General features: G+C 47.9%; 1 protein-coding gene across 1 annotated transcript in view; it reads left to right on the plus strand.

Moving 5' to 3' along the window:
* GUCY2C (guanylate cyclase 2C) overlaps positions 1-21794 on the plus strand; it is a 1344189-nt gene that overhangs the window by 943594 nt on the left and 378801 nt on the right. Inside the window, exon 22 of the mRNA XM_077452503.1 lies at positions 1348-1540. Coding sequence (XP_077308629.1) covers positions 1348-1540 — 193 coding nt within the window. The remainder of the gene's footprint in view (positions 1-1347; positions 1541-21794) is intronic.

A 21794-nucleotide genomic window follows, 5' to 3' on the forward strand; every position in this document is an offset into this window, starting at 1 on the left:
GGTTTAGGAGATATTCCCCTCGGTATGCGCCGCTGACTGCAGCGGCGCATGCGCACAAGGGGGTTCTCTCCGTGAAAATCCGGCAGCGCTCGTGCGGCCGGACTGAAATCTCCCGCGCGCATGCGCGGGAGTGACGATATCGCGGCTCCGGCCACTCACAGCGCCGGAGCCGCGATACCCGGAAGAGACGCCGAGGGAGCATGTCGGTTCCCTCGGCGTGGATCGGGCCAGATGTCGGGGCCTCGTTCTAAGGTAAGTATTTCATAATGAGCTAGTATGCGGTGCATACTAGCTCATTATGCATTTTGCTTTGCAGGTTTAAAAAAATAAATAAAAAAATTGCGGGTTTACTACCGCTTTAAGTTTGGTGGCCAAGGGACTTAGCCGAAGTCTGTACTGAGCACTATGATTTCTAATGGTGGCCCTGATGATAGGACAGTGGAGAGGATAACTCTGATTCACTGCATCAACAGCCTGATTTGGCCACACCCAGTGGCAAGGAGAAAGTTTAGGGGGAGGCATTTTGGCAAAGTAGAATTCATTGGTGGAACCCACAAGCAGGAGCAGGCAGAGAGCCAGCAGGGACTGGGGAGCAAGCAACCTTCAATCCAGGAGATGTTGGGTGAAGAGAGGACTCCAGCAGAGAGTGCTGTGTACAAAACCTATGTGAGGCATGAGGAGTGAAAGCCAGGGGAGAGAGCAGCTGTGCAGGGAAAACCAACTGTGGATACACAGGCTCTCCCTGCACACGGTTAGGACACCACAATTAGCCAGAAGCTCAGCCCTAAATATAAAGAAGAGCCTCTCTATAAATAGCCTTACAGACGGACCTCTTTAGAAACCAGACATTTAAGCCTAATTCCATGTTTACTATTTGCTTCGCTAACAGATGTCCCTGCTGGGGCACTGTATATACTGTATTTATACATCACAATTTGTCACAGCATGGCAGGCGTGCTAATTATTGTTCTCTAGGTACTCAAGGCTGAACCCCCCCCCCCCCCCCCCCCAGCAAAAAAAAAAAAAGATCTACAGCCCTGGGAGGTCAAGTGGTTTAAAAAGTGTGCTAGAGCCCCAGCTTCCACTTACATGCTATGTTCATATTTTATGTCTAAGGTTTACAACCCTTGTAGTGAGGAGGGGGACTCACTGCAAGGGGAAAATATTTTCTTCCCTGCAGTTCAGCTTGAAATATGTTTTTGTTTATGAAGTATATGAAGTTTTTACATTTTATTTTTATCTGTGCAATTTGAAATGTGATTATTAGTGCATATTTTCAGAAAAACTAAACTACGGCTAATTTACAATTTAATGATAAAAATATCATGTTATTTGTGGTTATTTCAGGCCCGTGGTGAAGTCACTTAAAGAAACTGGATTAGTGGAACCAGAATTTTTTGAGGAAGTTACCATTTACTTCAGTGATATTGTTGGATTTACCACAATCTGCAAGTACAGTACACCAATGGAAGTTGTCGACATGCTAAATGATATATACAAGGATTTTGACCACATCCTGGATCACCATGATGTGTACAAGGTACTGAATGCTATAAAGAAAATAATAAATTACATGATGACCGGATTCTTCAATCAGTATAATTGTATTTTATAACCTGTTTTTCTACATATTTTCATCATTAAATTGTTTTATTTTTGTTCCATTTTTGTTTTTTTTAAATAACAAACGTCATACTTTTAATAAAAATATATATATAAAAAAAAAAAAAAGAGTTTCATAACAGACAACACTTAAAACAACAGTGCTTACAGTATACAAGAGTCATTCATTGACACAGAAGTATGTATTGCAACACAGCATTTCAACATTCCACAATTAGGAGGGTATTTCACTGGGGGCCCCAGCTCAACCGGCATATCATATTCAATCCCCTGTTTAACCACTTGCTTACTGGGCACTTAAACCCCCCTCAGTCCCAGACCAATTTTCAGCTTTCAGCGCTGATGCACTTTGAATGACAATTGCGCGGGCATACAACACTGTACCCAAATGAAATTTTTATCATTTTTTTCCCACAAATAGAGCTTTCTTTTGGTGGTATTTAGTTACAGCTCGGAGTTTTATTTTTTGCTAAACAAACAAAAAAAGATGCAAAAAAAAAAAATCATGTTTTAATAGTTTGTTATAAAATTTTGCAAACGGGTCATTTTTCTCCTTCATTGAAGTGCGCTGATAAGGCGGCACTGATGGGCTGCATTGGTGGGCACTGATGGGCTGCATTGGTGGGCACTGATAGGCTGCATTGGTGGGCACTGATAGGCTGCACTGGTGGGCACTGATAGGCATAGTTAAGGCGGCACTAATAGGCACAGATAAGGCGGCACCGATGGGCACAGATAAGGCGGCACTGACGGGCAAAGATGGGCACAGATAAGATGGCACGGATGGGTGGCACGGATAAGTGGCACGGATGGGTGGCACGGATGGGCACTGATAGGTACCACAGATAGATGGGACTGATGGGCACTGATAGGTGGCACTGATAGGTGGCTCTGATAGGTGGCACTGCTGGGCACTGATGGGCGGCACTGCTGGGCACTGATGGGCGGCACTGGGGTGCAGCACCTTTGAGGCAGATTGGGTGGCACTGTGGGTGGCACTGTGGGGTGGCACTGTGGGTGGCACTGTGGGCACTATGGGCACAGACGGGGGGCACTTACTTTTAGTTATTCTTCAGGATGGCACTGCGGGAGGCAGGTGGGCATTGGCATGTGGCTTGTGGTGCCTTGCATTGCTGGCCGTGATCGGGACTGATGTCCCGATCACGGCCGCCGGTGATCGGCTTTTTTTTTTTCTCCTCGCGCTGTCAGCGCGAGGAGGAATAATAGCCGATTACCGGCTCCGTTCTATCACATGATCAGCTGTCATTGGCTGACAGCTGATCACGTGATAAGGGGTCGGGATCGACCCCTTGCACGGATCGGTGATCAGGCGAGTCTCATAGACTCGCCGATCACAGAGCGCGCCGCGCGCGCCCCTCAGGGGGCGCGCAGGCCGTTCGTAACCGGGACGACGTCAATAGACGTGGTCCCGGAAATCTAGGTCCGCGCTAATGCCGTCATTCGGCAATAGCGCGGTACCCAAGTGGTTAAACTCACAAAAGAACAGAGCATCCCCCAAAACCCGGGGGGGGGACAGGGAACAGAGCCCCGTCAGCAGCCCCGTTCCCCTCCACCATCTAGGCTGTTTTGGGGTCAGCCAACCAAGCGTGCCAGATCTTATCGTACTTCCTTGGACAGCCCCGGTGTAGGTAGGTATCTTTGTATAGGGGAAGACTGTTGTTCACCAGGCGTTTCCATTGCACCATGGAAGGGGGTTCTGCCTTTTTCCAGTGCATAGCAATATTCTTGCGAGCATAAAAAAGCAACAGTCCAATCAATGTGCATTTAGCAGTGGACTGCACCACGGGCTTGATGAGTCCCAGCATGCAGACCTCCATAGCCAAAGGCACAGCAGTCATGGTGACCTTTCTAATTAGATTCAGCACTAATTCCCAGTACTGCTAGACCCTTGGACACCGCCAGAAAATGTGCGAGAAATCCCCAGGTGTGGCACCACACCACCAACAGCTCGGAGAGTGAGAGGGGTTCATCTTATGAAGTCTGTACGGGGTGTAGTAGGCCCGGTGCACAATTTTAAGTTGCACTAGGCAGTCTCGAATAGAGACCAGGGAGTTAAAAGGAAGATCCCATACACCATCCCAATCATCCGTGTCTAGTGTGGGGATGTCGGTCTGTCATCTGGTCCAAAGTTTATCAAGAGCCGGCAGCGACCCATGAATGAGATGTGAGTATAAGATGGAAGTAGGTTTTTTGTCGCAGTCGGCCCTAAGTGTGCGTTCCAGTTTCGATTGTGTCATATGGCAGGAGGAACATGGGAATTGCGCTTCAAACGCGTGGACCAATTGAAGGTATCTGAATAGGTAGTGGCCAGGCACGTTGTACAGAGAGATCAGGCTGGCAAAGGGGAGTAGAGCGACATAAGCTTAATCCCATACCTAGTCCATGCGTATGGGTCAGGGATCTTGTAGAGGTGAGGAAGGCTAGGGTTCAGCCACAGTGGGGCGTTTAGGGATATATCAGTGCACCCGCACTCCTCCAGGGCCAGCCCCGCCCGCCATGCTCGCAGTGTAGCGATCATGGAGGGCGTCAAGAAATATGGGGCCCGAGGGCCTCGATAGATGAGAAGCTGGAGGGCCTCCAGCGAACCCACAACAGTAGCCTCCAGCACAGTGGAGGAGTTTGTTTGGTCCGGTTGCAGCCACCAGGCCACTGTAACCAGCTGCGCGGAGAGGTAGTATTTGTAGCAATCTGGAAAAGCCATACCTCCCTGTGCTCGTGGTCTCATCAAAGTGGTCAGGCGGTATCTGGGTAGTGAGGGGCCCCAAATAATGGAGGAAAAAATCTGGTTCAGTTTTTTGAAAAGCGACTTGGGCAACCACTGTGGGGAGTGACGAAAAAGGTAAGTAAATCTGGGGATGATCTTCATTTTAAGGAGATCTGCACGCCCCCAAAGTGACAGTGGCAGGTTGCCCCATGCTTTAAGCTTAGACTGGACATCTAATAGCACCGGGGTAAGATTTAGTGTGAGGTAGTCTGATGCCGAGTGCGACACCTGAACCCCCAAATACTTAAAGGAGTCAAACCAGACCAGGGGGTTGTCCGGGAGCGATGTGGCCCTTGCCTCCTGATCAATCGGAAACAGAAGAGATTTGGACCAATTCACCCTGAGACCTATGACCCCAGCATAGGTATCCAGCACATCCAACACTCCCCTCAGCGCAGGACCAGCATCATTCAGGAAGAGTAGCATGTCGTCTGCGTACAGGGCCACCCTCTCCTCCAGCAGCCCAATACGCAATCCTGATACCTGGGGCGAGACACGCAGTGCCTCTGCCACAGGTTCGATTGCAAGGGCAAACAAGGCCAGAGAAAGAGTACAGCCCTGCCTGGTCCCCCTGAAGAGCCTGAAAGGGGCAGACAGGGCCCCTCCCAGTCGCACCGCCGAGGTAGGGCTTCTATAAATCGCCTGGAGCCAATTGATAAACAGTAAAGGGAAGCCCATTTTTCGTAGTGTTTCCCACAGAAAAGGCCATTCAATCGTATCAAAGGCCTTTTCAACATCCAAGGAGGCCACCACCCGGGTTCCCACATTTAAATGTTGAGCATGAATGTTAGTAAAAAGCCCCCTGAGGTTAATATCCGTAGATCTATGGGGCATAAAACCTGTCTGATCAGAGTCTATCACTGAGGGAAGCATGGGATAAAGTCTACGGGCCAGGAGCTTGGTCAATATTTTAAAGTCGGAATTTAATAAGGCTATGGGCCTATAGGAAGCACAAGAGGTGGGGTCCTTAGGGGCCTTGTGAATCAATGTTAGGTATGCATGATACATTGAGGCGGGTAAAGCGCCAGTAGTCAGACAGGTGGTATAGAGCTGGGCTCCTAGGGGCGCCAGGAGATCTTCATGGGTTTTATAGAAGGCCATCGTTTGCCCATCAGGCCCCGGAGCCTTACCCGGGGGAAAAGATCGAATGGCTCCCAGGACCTCCAGGATTGTAAAAGGTTGGACCAGAGTTTCCCTCTCCGAGTCGGACAACCATCCGAGCGCCAACTGGTCCAACAGGGTGTGGAGGGACTCGGGTCGAAAGTCCGTGGGGAGGCCTGAGGAGTACAACTTTTCATAGAAAGCGCTGAATGTCCGTAGTATATCCGAGGGGGAAGTCACGGTGTCACCTTCTGGAGTCTGTAGGGCAGACACCAGAGTGAGGGGCTGGTAATGCTGAGACATCATCGCCAGCAGACGGCCATTTCTATCTCCCTGTTCAAAGACCCGCTGTTTCCCCTTATACATGTCAAGTCGTGTAATTTCCATCAGGTGCAACGGCAAGTCTCTCTGAGCTTCCATTAGTATGTCAAAATTGGTAGGGTTGGGGTACATTGTGTATGTGTCGTTGCAGTTATCAATAGCTTGTTGCAGTGAGAGAGTCATACTCGTCTGTTTTTTTTTTTATGTCAGCAATACAGGAAATGTATGGTATATGCCTTGAAGGCATCCCAAACATTTGCAGGGGAGGAGGACCCCACATTATTTTCCCAATATTCTGCTAGCTGGTCCGGCAGTTTGTCACAAAGGTCAGGATGAGAGATCCATTGTGTACCCAACCGCCAAAGTGCCGCATTACGAGAGGCCGGGGAGCGGAGCACCACCGACAGTGGGCTATCAGACAATCCACTGGGGAGATAGGACGCCTCCAACATGTCCGCTAACAGTGCGGGGTTGGAGAAAGCCAAATCTATCCAGGATGCCGTCTTGTAAGAAGCTGAAAAACAGGAGTAGGCCCTTTTTTCAGGGTGTCTCCACCTCCAGACCTCCACCAGACCAACCGCCTGAGCCCACACGGAAAGTTCCATACACTGCTTCTTTGTCGGTGTAGGCCTGTCCAGTTCCGGAGATAGGGTGGCATTGAAGTCGCCCATCACCAGTACCCGCCCAGGACAAAAGGGTGATATCTTGTCTAAAACATTGTACAGTAATGCGGGTGAAAAAGGAGGGGGAATATAGAGATTTATAATAATGTACCTTTGAGACCACAGAGTAAACACTAGTATCACAAACTTCCCCAGGGGGTCTGTGCGGACCTCTTCAATAACACAAGGGAAATTCCTATGAATAAGGATCGATACCCCCCTGGCGGAAATGGAGTAGGTGGCATGTAATCCCCGTTGTATCCAGGGTTTCTTAAGAGTTAGGACCTTGCTGCCCAAAAGGTGAGTTTCCTGTAGGAGAATAAGCTGGGGGGAGTGAGTTTTCAAATATTGGAAGAGCAGAGCTCTCTTAAATTTAGAGTTAAGGCCTCTAACATTCCAGGAGAGGATGGTGAACGAATCCGAGACCTGGTTAGCCATATGGCATAGAGAGAAAGGGGAAGCAGGAGTATCGAAGGGGGCATTCACAGGAACACCCTGTAAGCAGCAAGATCACTATTGCATTGCAAGTAATACTGTCAGCACTGAGACATAATACAAAACATAAACAGACACAAACATATGCATAAAGAACTGTGGAGACCCAAACAGGTTCCAAACTTCCCAGGCACGGAGTGCCTTTCCTACTATGTCCCATCGCTCCCCCTAAAGAAAAACGGGGGGGGGGGGGGGTCCGGGAATAGTTTGTCCCCAAACAAAAAAAAGCTAACCAAATAGGTGTAAGCGCCCCCGACTGGGGCCTTACACCGTCAGTGTTCACCCCTCGCACCACTGGTTAAAGTCATATGGCCAGGGAGTGAGACAAAAATAGATAACGTTGGCCACTGACCAGAAAGGGGGGGAAAAAGAAAAAAAAGAAAAATATTAAAATGAACAGGGAAGGGGAAAGTAAGAAAAAACCCAAGGGGGGGTGAGGGCGGCTATCACGCTGCGGTGGCAGTGCTTGTAGTTGTGTGAGTCTCTCGTAGCCTGCTAAGGGCTACTGCAAAATGCCCAACAGACCATCAATGGTTGCACAGCCGTGTGCACAGAAAGAAAACGAAGACACGGAGGTGAAAGTGCCGGAGCAGGCACTTATTATGCGGCAGCACTCAGTTCCCCAGTGGATAAGAGGTGGGAGGCAGCAGGCACAGCAGACAACTGGCAAGGATCCAGTGGGCATGAATCAGAGTAAGCAGCAAGGTGCCAGGCAATGTAGAGGTGCAGGTGATATCCGTAGTCGGGTGTAGCTCATCTACGACCATCCAGCCAGGACATGGCTGCTTCCGGGTCCATAAAGAAGTGTGCACGATCATCAGAAATCACCCGGAGTTTGCTGGGATATAGCAGGCTGAATTTGAGGCCCTCATCTCGCAGGCACTTCCTGACCTCAGTAAAGGAGCGTCGACGATGTTGCACCTCTGGGGAGTAGTCTGGAAAAAGCATAATCTTGGCTCCATTGAAAAGTAGATCCTGCTTTTCTCTAGCTGCCATCAAAACCCTGTCCCGGTCTCTGTAGTTTAGCAGCCGAAGCAGAAAAGGCAGCGGTGGGGCCCCCGGGACTGGGGGAGTTGGAGGGAGTCTATGCGCTCTTTCAACTACAAATGTAGGAGGCATGTCAGGTAGCTCCAGGAGCGTTTTCAGAAAGGCCTCAGTAAATTCAGCAGGCCGCGCGCCCTCTGCTTTCTCGGGGAGGCCTATGACACGGATATTATTCCTTCTGAGCCTATTTTCTGTATCTATGGACTTCTCCTGCAAGGCTTTAACTTGTAACTGTAATGCACAGAGATTTCAGGAGTCAGATCTGGTGGTGTCCTCTAGCTGTGAAATGCGGCCTTCAGCCTCTGTGAACCGGGCTCTAAATTTGTCCATGTCATGCCTGATCAGGCTGACATCAGCCACTAGGTGATCAATCTTCACCATCACCGAATTCCTGCCCTCCTTGATCGCTGCCAGGAGTTCGGTGTGGGAATCAGCCTGGGATGGAGGAGGATCAGCGGCGGCCTGGGAGCCGACAGAAATCGTGGCAGCAGGGGGCCTCTTGGGGAAGATGGCCGCCGCGGACCGGGCCTCACCTGCTGTGGACGAACGGAGCCTTCCCGGGGGGCTGCGAAGAGGGCCGCGGGGTACCGGAGGTTTTCTTCCGCCCCAGGGTGTCAGGGGGAGAGGCTGTGCAATGAAAGAAATGGCGCTGGAAGTATGCAGGATGAGCGTTGGAGCGGAGCTCAGCAGTCACACGTCTTCTCCCTTTCACATCCCGGCCACGCCCCCAACAAACATCATACTTACCTCCACTGTGCAGTTTGCTTTGCACAGAGTGGCCCCGATTCCAGACTTCTGGGGGATTCCCCCGGTGGCACTGGTAGTGCTCCTCCCCGCATCATATAACCCCCTAGGAGAAGTGCTCTCCCAGGGGGGTTGAGGGCATGATCCCGAGTCCAGCATTTGCATCCATAGATGCAGAATGCCGAACTTGGGGCCCCTCCCCCCGGCACCCGCATCATTGGATTTGATTGATAGCAGCGGGAGCCAATCAAGAACCGAAACAATGGGCAGAGGGGAAGAGCACGTCTCCGGTGTGTGAATCGCAGGACTCAGGTGAATAAAATGGGGGGGCTTGGGGGCCAGTCAGTTTTAGGATGCATTAAAAACTGAAAAAACAAGAGGGTTTACAACCCCTTTAAGCTCTGATGAAGGAGGAATTTTGACCCCCTGGCGGCACAGTGGTGTAGTGGTTAGCACTGTCACCTAGCAGTAAGAAGGGTCGCAGGTTCGAATGCCAACTACGACTCTACCTACCTGGAGTTTGCATGTTCTCCCTGTGCCTGCGTGGGTTTCCGCCGGGTACTCCGGTTTCCTCCCACACTCCAAAGACATGCAGGTAGGTTAATTGGCTTCTGTCCAAAATTGGCCCTAGTATATGAATGGGGACCTTGGATTATGGGCTCCTTGAGGGTAGGGACCGATGTGAGTGTGTAATGTACAGGGATAGGGACAACTGTAGACACTCAGGTTGAACTGGATGGACTGGTGTCTTTATTCACCCTTACTAACTATGAAAGTGTCCAGTTCCCCATACCCTTTATTTGACAATCCCTTGCCTATTAGCCTTGAAAATGGCCAAAATCAATTTAAAAAATTTGACTCCCATTGACTTTAATAGGATTTGGACTTTCATTCAAATTTTGACCCAAGAACGCTCAGCTCACCACTGCCCATTAGAGATGGACCAAACCAAACTCGGTTCCTGCCAGAACTCTCAAACATCGCAAAAGTTCGGACCCTAATGACAAACCCCTGATGAAGTCTATAGGAGCCCGAACTGGAAAAATCAAAATTCCCCATTTTGTAGGCTTATATGCAAGTTATTGCACATAAAAAGGGTATGGGGACACGTACCAATGCAAAAAAATTTTTTTCAAAAAGGTTGTTAAAGGAGCAGTAATTTTATGTCTAAAGTGAAACAATAGAAAATGAAAAGTTCCTTTAAATATAGTGCCTGGGATGTCCCCTTAGTCTGCTTGTAAAGTGGCACTTCTATACTGTGTACAGAACCCGCTGCAGCAAAATAGACATTTATAAAGAAAAAAAAATGTATTTAATGTTCCCTGCGAGCTTTCTTTATTTAGTAAACAATGGCATGGGGAGCCAGTCTGTATGATGAGGCCACATTTTAGTGCACTTGGAACAAGATTCGAGATTTTTTGGATAAATTCTGGTGTCTCTTTGGAAGACTTTAGATGGAATTAAGGCTTGCTCATTGTGGTGCAAAACTTTATGTGACAAAGCCAAATTATAGTACACTCAGGCCAAGATTAACAATTATTTTTTCAGATAAAGTCTGGTGTCTCTTTTGCAGACTTTGGATAGAAGTAACAGGTGTGGAAAAATTGGACTTTGGGTGTTCGGAGGTGCCTCCACACCGTAACCCTATAGAGGTACTCTTGGGGAAAGCAAGAATTGGCCTTGCTGTAAAAATGTTAAATTTGAAGCCCCTGTCAAACAGTTGTGGAAAAATTATTCTTTGGGTATTGTTGGTGCCTTCACCCCGTAACCTTCTAGAGGTACTCTTCATGAAAGCAAGATTTGGCCTTGCTGTAAAAAATTTAAATTTGACACCCTTGTCAAACAGTTGTGGAAAAATTGGTCCTTGGGTGTTAATTGTGCCCATGAAACCTATACCAAAAAATTACTTAAAAATAAAATCAACACATAAGCTAGGCACCCTAGGCAGTCTAGCAGAGATTCAAAATTCCAATAACACGTATTTAGCGACATTGGCATCAAGGGCTTGACAGCTGCTGTTAATCCAGGACGGATTCATTTTTACAAATGTCAGCTGGTAAACGGAGTCTGTGGACAGACATGCTCTTTTATCTGTCAAAAAACCTCTGGCAGCACTGAATGACTGTTCAGAAAGCATGCTGTATGCAGGGTAGCCCAGTAGCTCAATTGCATACTGAGCAAGTTCTGGCAAGTGGTATATTCTCATGACCCAGAAACCTGGTGGAACGTCTACTGGAAAGCTCTCCATGTCTGTACCCCACCAAATTCTGGAAAGGCATTCCATGAAATCCTCTTTAAGGTGTCCTCAAGATATTTCAGCTGCTCCCTCTGTGAGCACAGTATGAGTTCTAAGACTTTCCCCTTGTAACAGCGGTCAAGGGGGTTTGCCAACAAATAATCCTTATCTTTGATGCCACAAATCCTCAGGACCTTTTGCAGGCTTTGAAGAATAAGGGAGCACATTCACCGCAAGTTTGTGGAGGCATGAGAAGCAGAGTCCTTGGGGACATTGAGGATTACAGTATCTGGAACTACCTTCTCCCAGCCACGTACCATATCGTAAGGTTTGATATGTCTTCCTTTACTTCAATGCCTCCAAAACTGCCATAATCCTCCTCCTCCCTCTCCTCTTGTGTGTTCTATGGCATCACAAGAATGGTGTCGACATAAAGTGGGCCTTGAGAGGAAAGGAAGTCCTCCACTTCCTCCTGCTGCTCGGCCTTGAGTACCTTGCCCATAATGCCACGCAAAGTCTGCTCCAGCAGAAACACAAGGGATTGTGTTACTGATGCATGCATTGTCACGGATCACCATCCCTGCCTCCTCCTCAAATTGTGACAATACAGTGCATGCATCCTTTATCAGCAGCTGGGGCTCTAGGACCCAGCATCTCCACCAACTCTTCACATGGGCCTTTATAAGGAAGCTTGTCAGTGCTTGAAGCTGCTGATTGATCTTCAGCTTGTACCTTGTATTCCTGTAAATCTTGCTCCTGTGATCCTTTGTTACTGACCCGGGTTGTTCTTGACCCATCTCCTGCCTGCCTGTAGTCCTTGACCTCGGCTTGCCTTTTTATGTCCTCTGCCTGCTTCCTGTGTGACCTCGGCTTCTCCTCCTGACATAGTCTGCTCCGTTACCCACCTGGCTTCTGACCCTGCCTTGCAATGACTATCCGGCTGTCTCAGTGATTCTCCAGGCCTGTCACATCTCACAGGCTCCACCTGCCTACAGTCCCTGCTCTGCACATCAGTAGTATCTCTGAGTCCTCCTGCATGCATCTACAAAGGGGCGACCTGTGCTACTTTGTGCCCAACTCTGCCTGTCTCACCTCCAAGGGGAGTCCCAAAATTAGCTGCAAAGGAAGCCCTCTCTCTATTGGCCTCTAGCCACCAGAACCTGATAGCAGCCATTGGTGTGGGGAAAAAAAAAAGCAGAGCTGCCCTGAGCCTTTCCTTGTGCCATATTCACACAGGTACTCATTGACGGTCCTTTGTTGCATGTGCAGCCTCTGCAGCATTGCCAAAGTTGAGTTCCACCCGGTGGACATGTCACAAGTCAGGCAGTTTACGGGCAGGTGGAATTCCTGCTGAATTTCAGCAAACCGAACACAGACTGTATATGACAGCCCCAAATTGCTACAGACTCTTCTGGACTGCTTTAGAAGATCTTGCAAACCTGGGTACCTGTTTAAGAAATGCTGCACCACCAAATTAAGGACATGTGCACATGTGTTAGCGTTCCCTGTACACACCACCATTCCTGGCTCAAGCTTCTGTGGCATGAACCTCCTCTGGGCCTGCCCCTGCAGAGCTAAAATAATCAAATAATCTCTGCTCCAGTGTGGCTTTTGTCCCCTAGACAGACCAGCTGAAGCAGTTCATGGTACCTTCTGGCCTGACTCATTGAATGGTCCCTTGAATGCTTAGGGGGCACTGGTGGTTCATAGGATAATCCAGTACTGGTGGTTCATAGGACAGTCCAGCAGAGGAGGGCATGGAGGAAGAGGATGTGGTGGAGCTGACAGATCTCGCATCATAACCACCAGCTGTATGGAGATGTGGCAGCAAAACAAGCTCTGAGCTTGTTCTGCATCCTTCCTAGTTGCAAGCAGAGATACCCAGCGTGCTGTGAACCAAAAATATATGGTCCTTGACCATACTTGCTGGACCAGGAGTCAGCAGTAAGGTGTACCTTGAGGCTGACTGCCTTGTCCAATGAAGTCAAAACATTGCCTTCCACGTGATGGTACAAAGCTGGAATGGCCTTAAGTGACTTGCCATTGTGGTACAGCACATTCTGAAAATTTACAGAAGGGGACAGAATCCCCCAGATGGAAAGGCAGCAGTTGTAAAGCCAGCACTTTTGACAAGCTGGAATTTAGATGCTGGGCATGTGGGTGGCAGGGAGTGTTGTTTTTTTTGTTTTGTTTTTCTCGCTGCAGCAGCTGGGTCAGAACAATTTGCCTGCTCTACTCTACAGCTGGTGGTGTGCTACTGGCAGACGTGTTGCAAGGACCTGTGACGCCCTTTGTTATACCATAATCCCTGTCAGAGGAGGCTGCAGAGAAGTCATGAGATATAGTGGGGCTAGACATGAGAGGTGAGGAGTGAGGAGGAGTAGAATTGTGTCCCTTGTATGTGGCTTTCAGGTGCTCTTGCCAACGGGGTGAGTGGTAGGAGCTTAAATGCCTTATCAAGCATGTGGTGTGCAAATGACTGCTGTTTTCGCAACGCTTGATCTGCTTGCAAATTGAAACAGTGCGATTGGCTTCACGCATGCTTAAAAAGGCCAACACAGCTGAGCTGTGGGAAGTGGGTCAGGAGATAACAGCTCCACAATCTGATAGTATAGGGTGGCTTCTCTCTTTTCTTCCATGATGGCTGCTTTTGAAGGACATCCTTCCTCATTTGCGTTGTGCCTCCCCCTCACTTTCCTCCTCTGCTCTATCTGGCACCCAAGTCATGTCAGTCACTTCACCATCATCCCCTCCATCCTCATGATCACTGGAGCCAACTAGGGCAATATGCTGCGGAACATGACTGCCAATTTGTCGTTTATCAGTAGGGATAAGCTTGGTGTTCGAGTCGAACACCGGCTGTTCGCCCGTTCGGCAAAGCCAGAACTCTGTGGGCCGTTGTGTGGCGCTCATGGCCCACAATGCGCTGCACCATCACAGTGCATTGCTGGCTCATGATTGCGGGGTCACAGTGCATGCTTGGCCAATCACAGCGCCAGCAGGAAGGAGAGCCATAATTGGCCACAGGCAGGATGTCTATGGCCAATTATAGCTCAGGGTGTTTAGTACACGCCCCACACTATATAAGGCCGCCAGCGCCGGCATCTGCAGGAGTTAGTGGGTGTTGTGTGCCTCCAGCGCAGTATACACCTCTATCTATCCTTTATTGCTGTTCTCTAATAGGGCCATCTGCAGGAGTTAGTGGGTGTTGTGTGCCCCCAGCGCAGTATATACCCGTATCTACCCTTTATTGCTGGTGTTCTCTAATACAGCCATCTGCAGGAGTTAGTGGGTGTTGTGTGCCTCCAGCACAGCACAATATACACCTCTATCTACCCTTTATTGCTGTTCTCTAATAGAGCCATCTGCAGGAGTTAGTGGGTGTTGTGTGCCTCCAGCATAGTATACACTTGTATCTACCCTTTATTGCTGGAGTTTTCTAATAAAGCCATCTGCAGGAGTTAGTGGGTGTTGTGTGCCTCCAGCGCAGTATACATCTGTATCTACCCTTTATTGCTGTTCTCTAATAGAGCCATCTGCAGGAGTTAGTGGGTGTTGTGTGCCTCCAGCGCAGTATACACCTGTATCTACCCTTTATTGCTGGTGTTCTCCAATACTGCCATCTGCAGGAGTTAGTGGGTGTTGTGTGCCTCCAGCGCAGTATGTGTAAGGCTGAGCGCAGGTTAAGCCTGTATTTGTAAGAGGAGTCAGGCTGCATGTTTTGTTTTAGTTTCCTTTTTGCCTCCTCCAGCTTGTATCAGCCCTCAGCACTTTCTGGGCGTATCGAGTTAAGTCGCAGCATTTCATGCTGAATGATCTGTCAGGTTTGTTTTATTTTTCTGCACTTTCGTTTGAAGCCTTCCAGGGTTCCAGCGGTGTGGACTCCCTGCTGTGCTCAGCTGACTTTCCATTGTGGGTTTTATTTCATGACGTTCACGTACTCTCAGGTCTCCTTTTGCGTTGGTCACCGGGTTGGGGCTCAAGGGGGTGCTATAGCTGGCTTTGTAGTTCCTAAAGAGTGGTGCTTCTGGCCCAGGGTCTCACTTACTTTAACCAATCTACTAGTTGGCACCCCAGCCTTTTCTGTTATATCTGCATACTCGCGGGATGTGGCTTTCGGAGCGGCACTGTTGTCAGGTCCCTGGAGCCTGGCAAGGTGTGGTGCTTGGTGTTGGGTTGAAGCAAGCGTGTGTGTGTTTCATTTGTCTAATGATGGGCTGGTCCTCTACTGCCTTTCCTAGCGCTTCCTTCTCTGCGGACAAATACATAACTCTTTTGCCGCTGCCCCAGGTTAGACGTTATTCACTGTGTCATCTGGTTGTTGAGCTTTCTTCCTACTGTGTTATTTTTGCCCCCTTTTAGGCATACTGACCACTTGACCCTGGCACACTTCAGGTCTTTGTTTCCTTGTTGCTCGTTGTTCCTTTCCTTACTATCCACAGAGTGACTCTGAGTACAAACACCTGTATCTACCCTTTATTGCTGTTGTTCTCTAATACAGCCATCTGCAGGAGTTAGTGGGTGTTGTATGCCTTTAGCACAGCACAGTATACACCTGTATTTACCCTTTATTTCTGGTGTTCTATAATAAAGGCATCTGCAGGAGTTAGTGGGTGTTGTGTGCCTCCAGCACAATATACACTACCCAATTGCTGGTTTTCCCATCTCCCTGTAGGCCATTACTATGTTGGGAAGGCCAACAAGGAGAGGCAGACAGTCATGAGCCAATAAGAGGGCAAGCAGGCTCTGTGTCTAGTGACAACAGTGCTGGTCGTGGACACGCTTGTCCTTATTTTCGGCAGCTGGACATGTTGAGCCGCATCATGCCGAAGACTAGGTAGAGTGGATGACCAAGCCCTCTTCATCCTCCTCATCCTCTCTCACCCAGGCTCAGGGTACTAGCAAAGCAGCTGCCAACGCATCCTCTTCCCTCGTCTCAATGTCATCATCAGTCACACCTTCCCTAGACTCACCATGTCCTCCTGAACACAGTGTTGGGTACATGCTCCAGGAGGATGCCTAGTGTTTTGAAGGCTCTGATGATGATACTCAGCTAGAGGAAGGCAGTAGCGTGAGCGTAGAGAGAGGGGATTCTCAAGAAAGACAGCAATCTGGCAGTCATGTTCCACCAGCTGCAGCATACTGCCAGGTTTGCTCCAGTGATGAAGAGGGAGGGGATGATGAGGTCACTGACTCCACATGGGTGCCTGATAGGAGAGAGGAGGAGGAGGCACATTTCCAACGAGGCAGGATGCCCTCCAGGGGCCAGCTTAGGGGCAGCACACCGACTGAATCACACCGCAGAGCTCCGCCTGTGCAGGGCGCTGCCTCTGCGTGTTATTCCAAAAGTTCTTTGGTGTGGGCCTTTTTTGAGATGAGTGCATCAGATCGCACCACTGCTATTTGCAACATATGTCTCAAGCATATCTCGCGTGGCCAAAAGATTAGCCTCTTGGGCACCACATGCTTGACCAGACATATGTTGACCTTCCATGCAGCTCGTTGGCAAGCGTACCTTAAAGACCCACACCAAAGAACAAAGCAGACATCTCCTTGCTTCTCATCAGCTGGGATCTCCAACCCCACTAGACCTTCAGTCCTCTCTGAAACCTGCACTGAGAGGAATGAAGGTGTAGAATTAGGTGTGTCACAGCCAAGTGCTTGCGGGCACTCTGCTAGCAGTACACCCACGTCCGATTGTAGCAGGCAAATTTCCCTGCCCCAGCTGCTGGACCGTCGAAAGAAGTTCACTCCCAGCCATCCACATACCCAGCGGTTGAATGCTAGCTTGGCTAAATTGCTAGCACTTCAACTGCTGTCTTTTCAGTTGGTAGACTCAGCCCCCTTCCATGAGTTTGTGCAATGTGCGGTTCCTCAGTGGCAGGTCCCCAAATGCCACTTTTTCTCACAGAAGGCGATTCCGGCTCTCTACCGGCATGTGGAAGGCAATGTCCTTGCCTCGCTGGACAGGGTGGTCAGCGGTAAGGTGCATATTACCGCTGACTCATGGTCCAACAGGCATGGAGAGGGATGTTACCTATCTTTCACGGCCCACTGAGTCACTCTCCTGGCAGCAGGATAAGGTGCAGTAGTGTTGGAGGTTGTTCCGCCACCATGCCTCCAAAATGCTACTACTGGTTGTGACACACCTCTCTTCTCCACCCCCTCCTCTTCTTCTTCCTCCATGGCCTCTTCCAGTGCTCTGTCCTCAAAACCAGCGGTGCTCCGTAGGCGTTCAAGGGGCTACACAAGTACACAGGCAAAAATATGCCATGCTGTGCTTGCGCTTGTTTGTTTGGGAGACAGGAGCCACACTGGGGCAGATATTTTGTCAGCTCTGCAGGGGCAGGCTGAGAGGTGGTTGACGCCACGCCAGCTTAGCCAGGAATGGTGGTTTGCGACAATGGCACCAACCTCCTCTCCGCCCTCCGACAGGGACAACTGATCCATGTGCCCTGTGTGGCTCACGTCCTTAACCTGGTGGTGCAGTTGTTCTTGGGAAGGTACCCTGGCTTACAGGATGTACTGAAGCAGGCCAGGAAAGTCTGTGTGCATTTCCGCCGATCATTTTAATGCCTGTGCTCGGAATAATGGACAGGGCACTTGAGGCAGAACAGAGGCAGGAAGAGGAGGACTTCCTTGCCTCCCAAGGCCCCCTTTATCCAGACAGTGTTCCTGCTGTGCCACCCATCACACAGGAAGAGGATGAGGAGGAGGAAGAGGAGGAGGAGGATGATTGTGTCAGCATGGAGGTGGAGGCTGGCACTCAGCATCAGCAGCAGCACAGCAGCAGCAGTCTTGTAGGGATTGGTAATAGTGGGTTACCCTCGCGCTACAATGGTAAATTAAAGAGAACTGGTATGGTTGCAGCAAAACACCGGCAGAGGTGCAAACCCTCCCCTCAAGTGATAGTTGGTGAACAAAGAATGGTGTTGCGCTCCACACAAAATTAATTAAATCTAATACCAAAATTAATAAATAATCACATATAAAATCTAAAAAAACGCACCTATGCGATTAAAATTACTTTAAAATTATATCAACAACCTATGTGCTAGAATTTATACCAAGTGATTAATAAGGTGTTCAGAGTATAAACTTATTCCTAGTGTTATTCATAAAAGAGAAATATAAATGATCTATACAATCATAATACAGTGCAAGTGAGATAAAACCGTAGATTCTGATAATATCAATTCAGAGAATCGTGAAATCAAACAAATGTGTCTCAGAGAATCGTGAAATCAAACAAATGTGTCTCAGTCCATAAAGTGCATCCAAGTGCCAACGTGTATACAAAAAAAGTATAAGGGAAAAAAAACAACAGAAAAATACACAATAAAGGAATATAAAAACATATGTGAAAAATGTATCAAAAGATAAGAAAACAGCAATCCAAGAACGGGGTTCCTTAAAGTGTCTCTTAATTAGCATAGAAAACTAGTAATTCATATCAGTTCATGCAAAAATAAAGTGAATCCACGCTGTGCTATGTGAAGGGTTAATCCTGTGAACAACCACGGGATAATTCCACCGGTGATCTTACAGCTCCTCAAACGTGGGTGCTCACACACTGAGTGCAGTGGGTACCTTACCTCACTGCTGTCAGTTAGACGGCAATATGCTCCAATATATGGGGTATATCCTCGATTGGGATGTATGTCCTCAGTTGGTGTAGGTATACTCCAATAATTTGCGGTGTGTATCCTAAGTGTAGTGTAAGTGCCCCAGATCTTTTCCTCCAGGTACGCCGCAAAGGATCCCAAATCAGACCCGAAAAAGAGAGAAAGGGGCTCCAATGGTGAAGTAAGTCACACAAATTCTTTATTATAAAAAGGACCAAGTCCTGGGTACTCACATTTAGGTAATAAAATTCAAACGTTTACAGCTAAAACAACGAACGGCTTCCTCGTTCGTACCCCGGACGTCACTTCCGGTCACTAATTTCAGAAGATCTCATTGTATTTTGGCAAATGGATGTAGATGAAGTCTATCACAATTGTATCTGTGGAGTTTAATCACTGTATGGACTTTGGATATATGTTTTTCTCCAGTATCTAATTGGGACTATTTAATTATTTTTTCAATTGTTTTTTGTTTGTTGGGTTGGTACACCACCCCAAGCACTTATGGGTGTTATTGTAGTATTTTTTACTCATTTAATGCAATGTTTAAGATGTTTAAGATGTGAGGTTTTTCCTCTTTTTTTTTTTAAAGTGCCGCTATTGTCACCAAATCCCAGTGAATTAAGTTCCTTACTATAAATCTCATGCAGTATGTCCGCAGTCTCTGGTAATCTCATGCAGTATGTCCACAGTGTCTGGTAATCTCATGCAGTATGTCTGCAGTCTGGTAATACCATGCAGTATGTCCGCAGTCTCTGGTAATCTGGTAAAAATGAAGGGGCCTATACCATATTGTCTTAGGTAATACCAGCCGCCATTGTAGGCCATGAAAAAGTGCAGCAATGAATTCTGCCAACTGCAAAGGAAAATTCTCCCCACAGTATCAAATTTCGGCATGGCAAGAGGCCCAATAAAGGAGTCAACGATGATCAAAAGTAATTCTAGGGAAAGACATGAAATCAGAACAAAAGGTGAGGACGAACATATAGCAAAAATTCTAAGGATTCCCATCTACCTAAAAGCCATCTCTGTCATCTGAAAAAACCCACCCCATGGGCAGAAATGACTGCGCTAATGGGAAAAGAATACGTGGGAAAAATCATGAGGATGCAAGACCAGCTGGGAAAAGGCGCAATTCAAATTAATTAAGGTTGGAAGAATAAGCGAGAGATAAAAACAAAGGATTCTGTGATCAGCACATCCTCTGAGTTACCATAAACTGGGCGTTTGTCCTCGGCAGTAAGTTCACTAACCCTAAAGGAGCCAAAGAATGCCCAAGAAAAGGCAACTCGAAACAAGAGAGCCCAGAATGCCAAAATGGAGAGGATGTCGGTTAAGTTGTGTACAGAAAACAGGTGCCAAGAATAAGGGAAGCAAGTCAGATGTTTCCAACCATTTTCTTTCAAAATCCTCTGAATAAGAAAACTTTGGAGATGTCCTCCCAGTTGAAAAGTCTGAACCAAACAATACTGCAGAGGGAGCGGTACCCACTGTTGAACCAGCCACAACTATATCCTACAGATAGAGGAGGTAGGAGAAAAGATCCAGGTGCCCGACCCCCAGGGGTTAAGGTAGATATCATCAACAGGTGTAGTCACCCATTTGTCTGAAATTTGCAGACAGGTTACCTGGGAGGTATGGGAGGAGAGGCACGGAGGGGGAGCAACAGGAGTCAGAAACAAGACTACACAAAAAAGGAAGTACAAGGAAGACCCACGGCAATTAGCTACATCTGAAAACACAGTCAACTGAAGACATCCAAGCACCAGAAAAACATAACAGGGAGAACAAAGGTGGAGAGCGTGCAGAGAAGCAGTTAACCACTTGACCATAATAGGTAAGGACTCTAACAGCATAATGTTACACAACAAATAGTTGGGCCAATGAGGCCGGCCGAGGTTCAGCAGACCAGTCATCCTGGAATAAAATACCAAAGCTACAGGAGCTGAATGCAGACCTGTAAATAACTCCAGCTGTGTGTTTCGACAATTCCTACATTCATCAAAGAAGGACCATTAGAGGAGTGCAACCGTGCTTCCAAGGCATCATGATGATTGGTATGTAATGACGTTTATCTGATATACAGTACATATCATAGGGGCCCAGAGCAGGCACTGCCTATCAGGAATATGTGGAATGTGAAAACAAGATGGCCCAAAAAGTTTGAAGCTGCTACAGCCATAGCTACCTAGAGTCCCTTTGGGAATTTAACCAAGGAAAGAAGCTAACCCCAGGAAGTTGGCAAACCATCCCCACCATGTCAATCTCAATGCCCAAAGGACAGAAGATGGGCAGGACCTTCCATGTTGTTGGGATGGAACAGTCGCAGTGTACAGTAAGGAAGCAAAAGGCAGATTCGATGTCAGCTTTCATCAGAAGGGTAGAAGCACCAGAGAACTTGGCAAAGAAAGTGCTGCATCAAAAGTGGAGTATTGGGCCCTGGAATTCTCCTGATCAATACGATCATTAACCGACAAGCCTGCCGGGAAAGAAAGTGTTGTATAAGTGTGTATGTATGTGTATGTATGTATGTGTGTGTGTGTGTATATATGTATATATATATATATATATATATATATATATATATATATATATATATATATATATGCGCATTGTTTATTTCGTTAATTTTTTTTTGGTTACCACACCAAGGGGAAAACCAAAGGAGCATTAGGGGTGGATGAAAGGGATCCAAAACCCCTGATTAAATCCCGACTGTAAGATCCATGCCTCCCTACTGAAAGGGTACAGGTCTAGCCAGTGCAACATCCATGAGACATTCACTGGCATCCTTCCTCTTAAAAGGGTTTAACTTGGAACCTGGTTTGGTAGGTGGTGTATTCCCCATTCAGAAAGTTGTGCGCACAAAGTGGCTCTCATTAAACAGTCAGCAGTTGCCTATTTGTATACCACTGATGATCCGTGCATGTGACTGAAAAGAATTTGGCCTGTCCTGGCACATCAGTAATAACCATATGCAGAGTAAAAGTCAGCGATAGAGTGAATAAAGTTGGCAGCTACTAACGCAGGTCAATATACATATACCAACATTTTGGTAGTCAAAACTTGGTTATTTCCAGGCAGACATTTTAGGCAAAACTGGGTATCAAAATGAAACGGCACAGTCCTCCATATATTGTGTAGACTTCCCTCCCAGC

This window comes from Lithobates pipiens, unplaced genomic scaffold (assembly GCF_037356315.1).
Source record: "Lithobates pipiens isolate NorthernLeopardFrog02 unplaced genomic scaffold, aLitPip1_a1.2 Scaffold_23, whole genome shotgun sequence".
Classification (NCBI taxonomy): domain Eukaryota; kingdom Metazoa; phylum Chordata; class Amphibia; order Anura; family Ranidae; genus Lithobates; species Lithobates pipiens.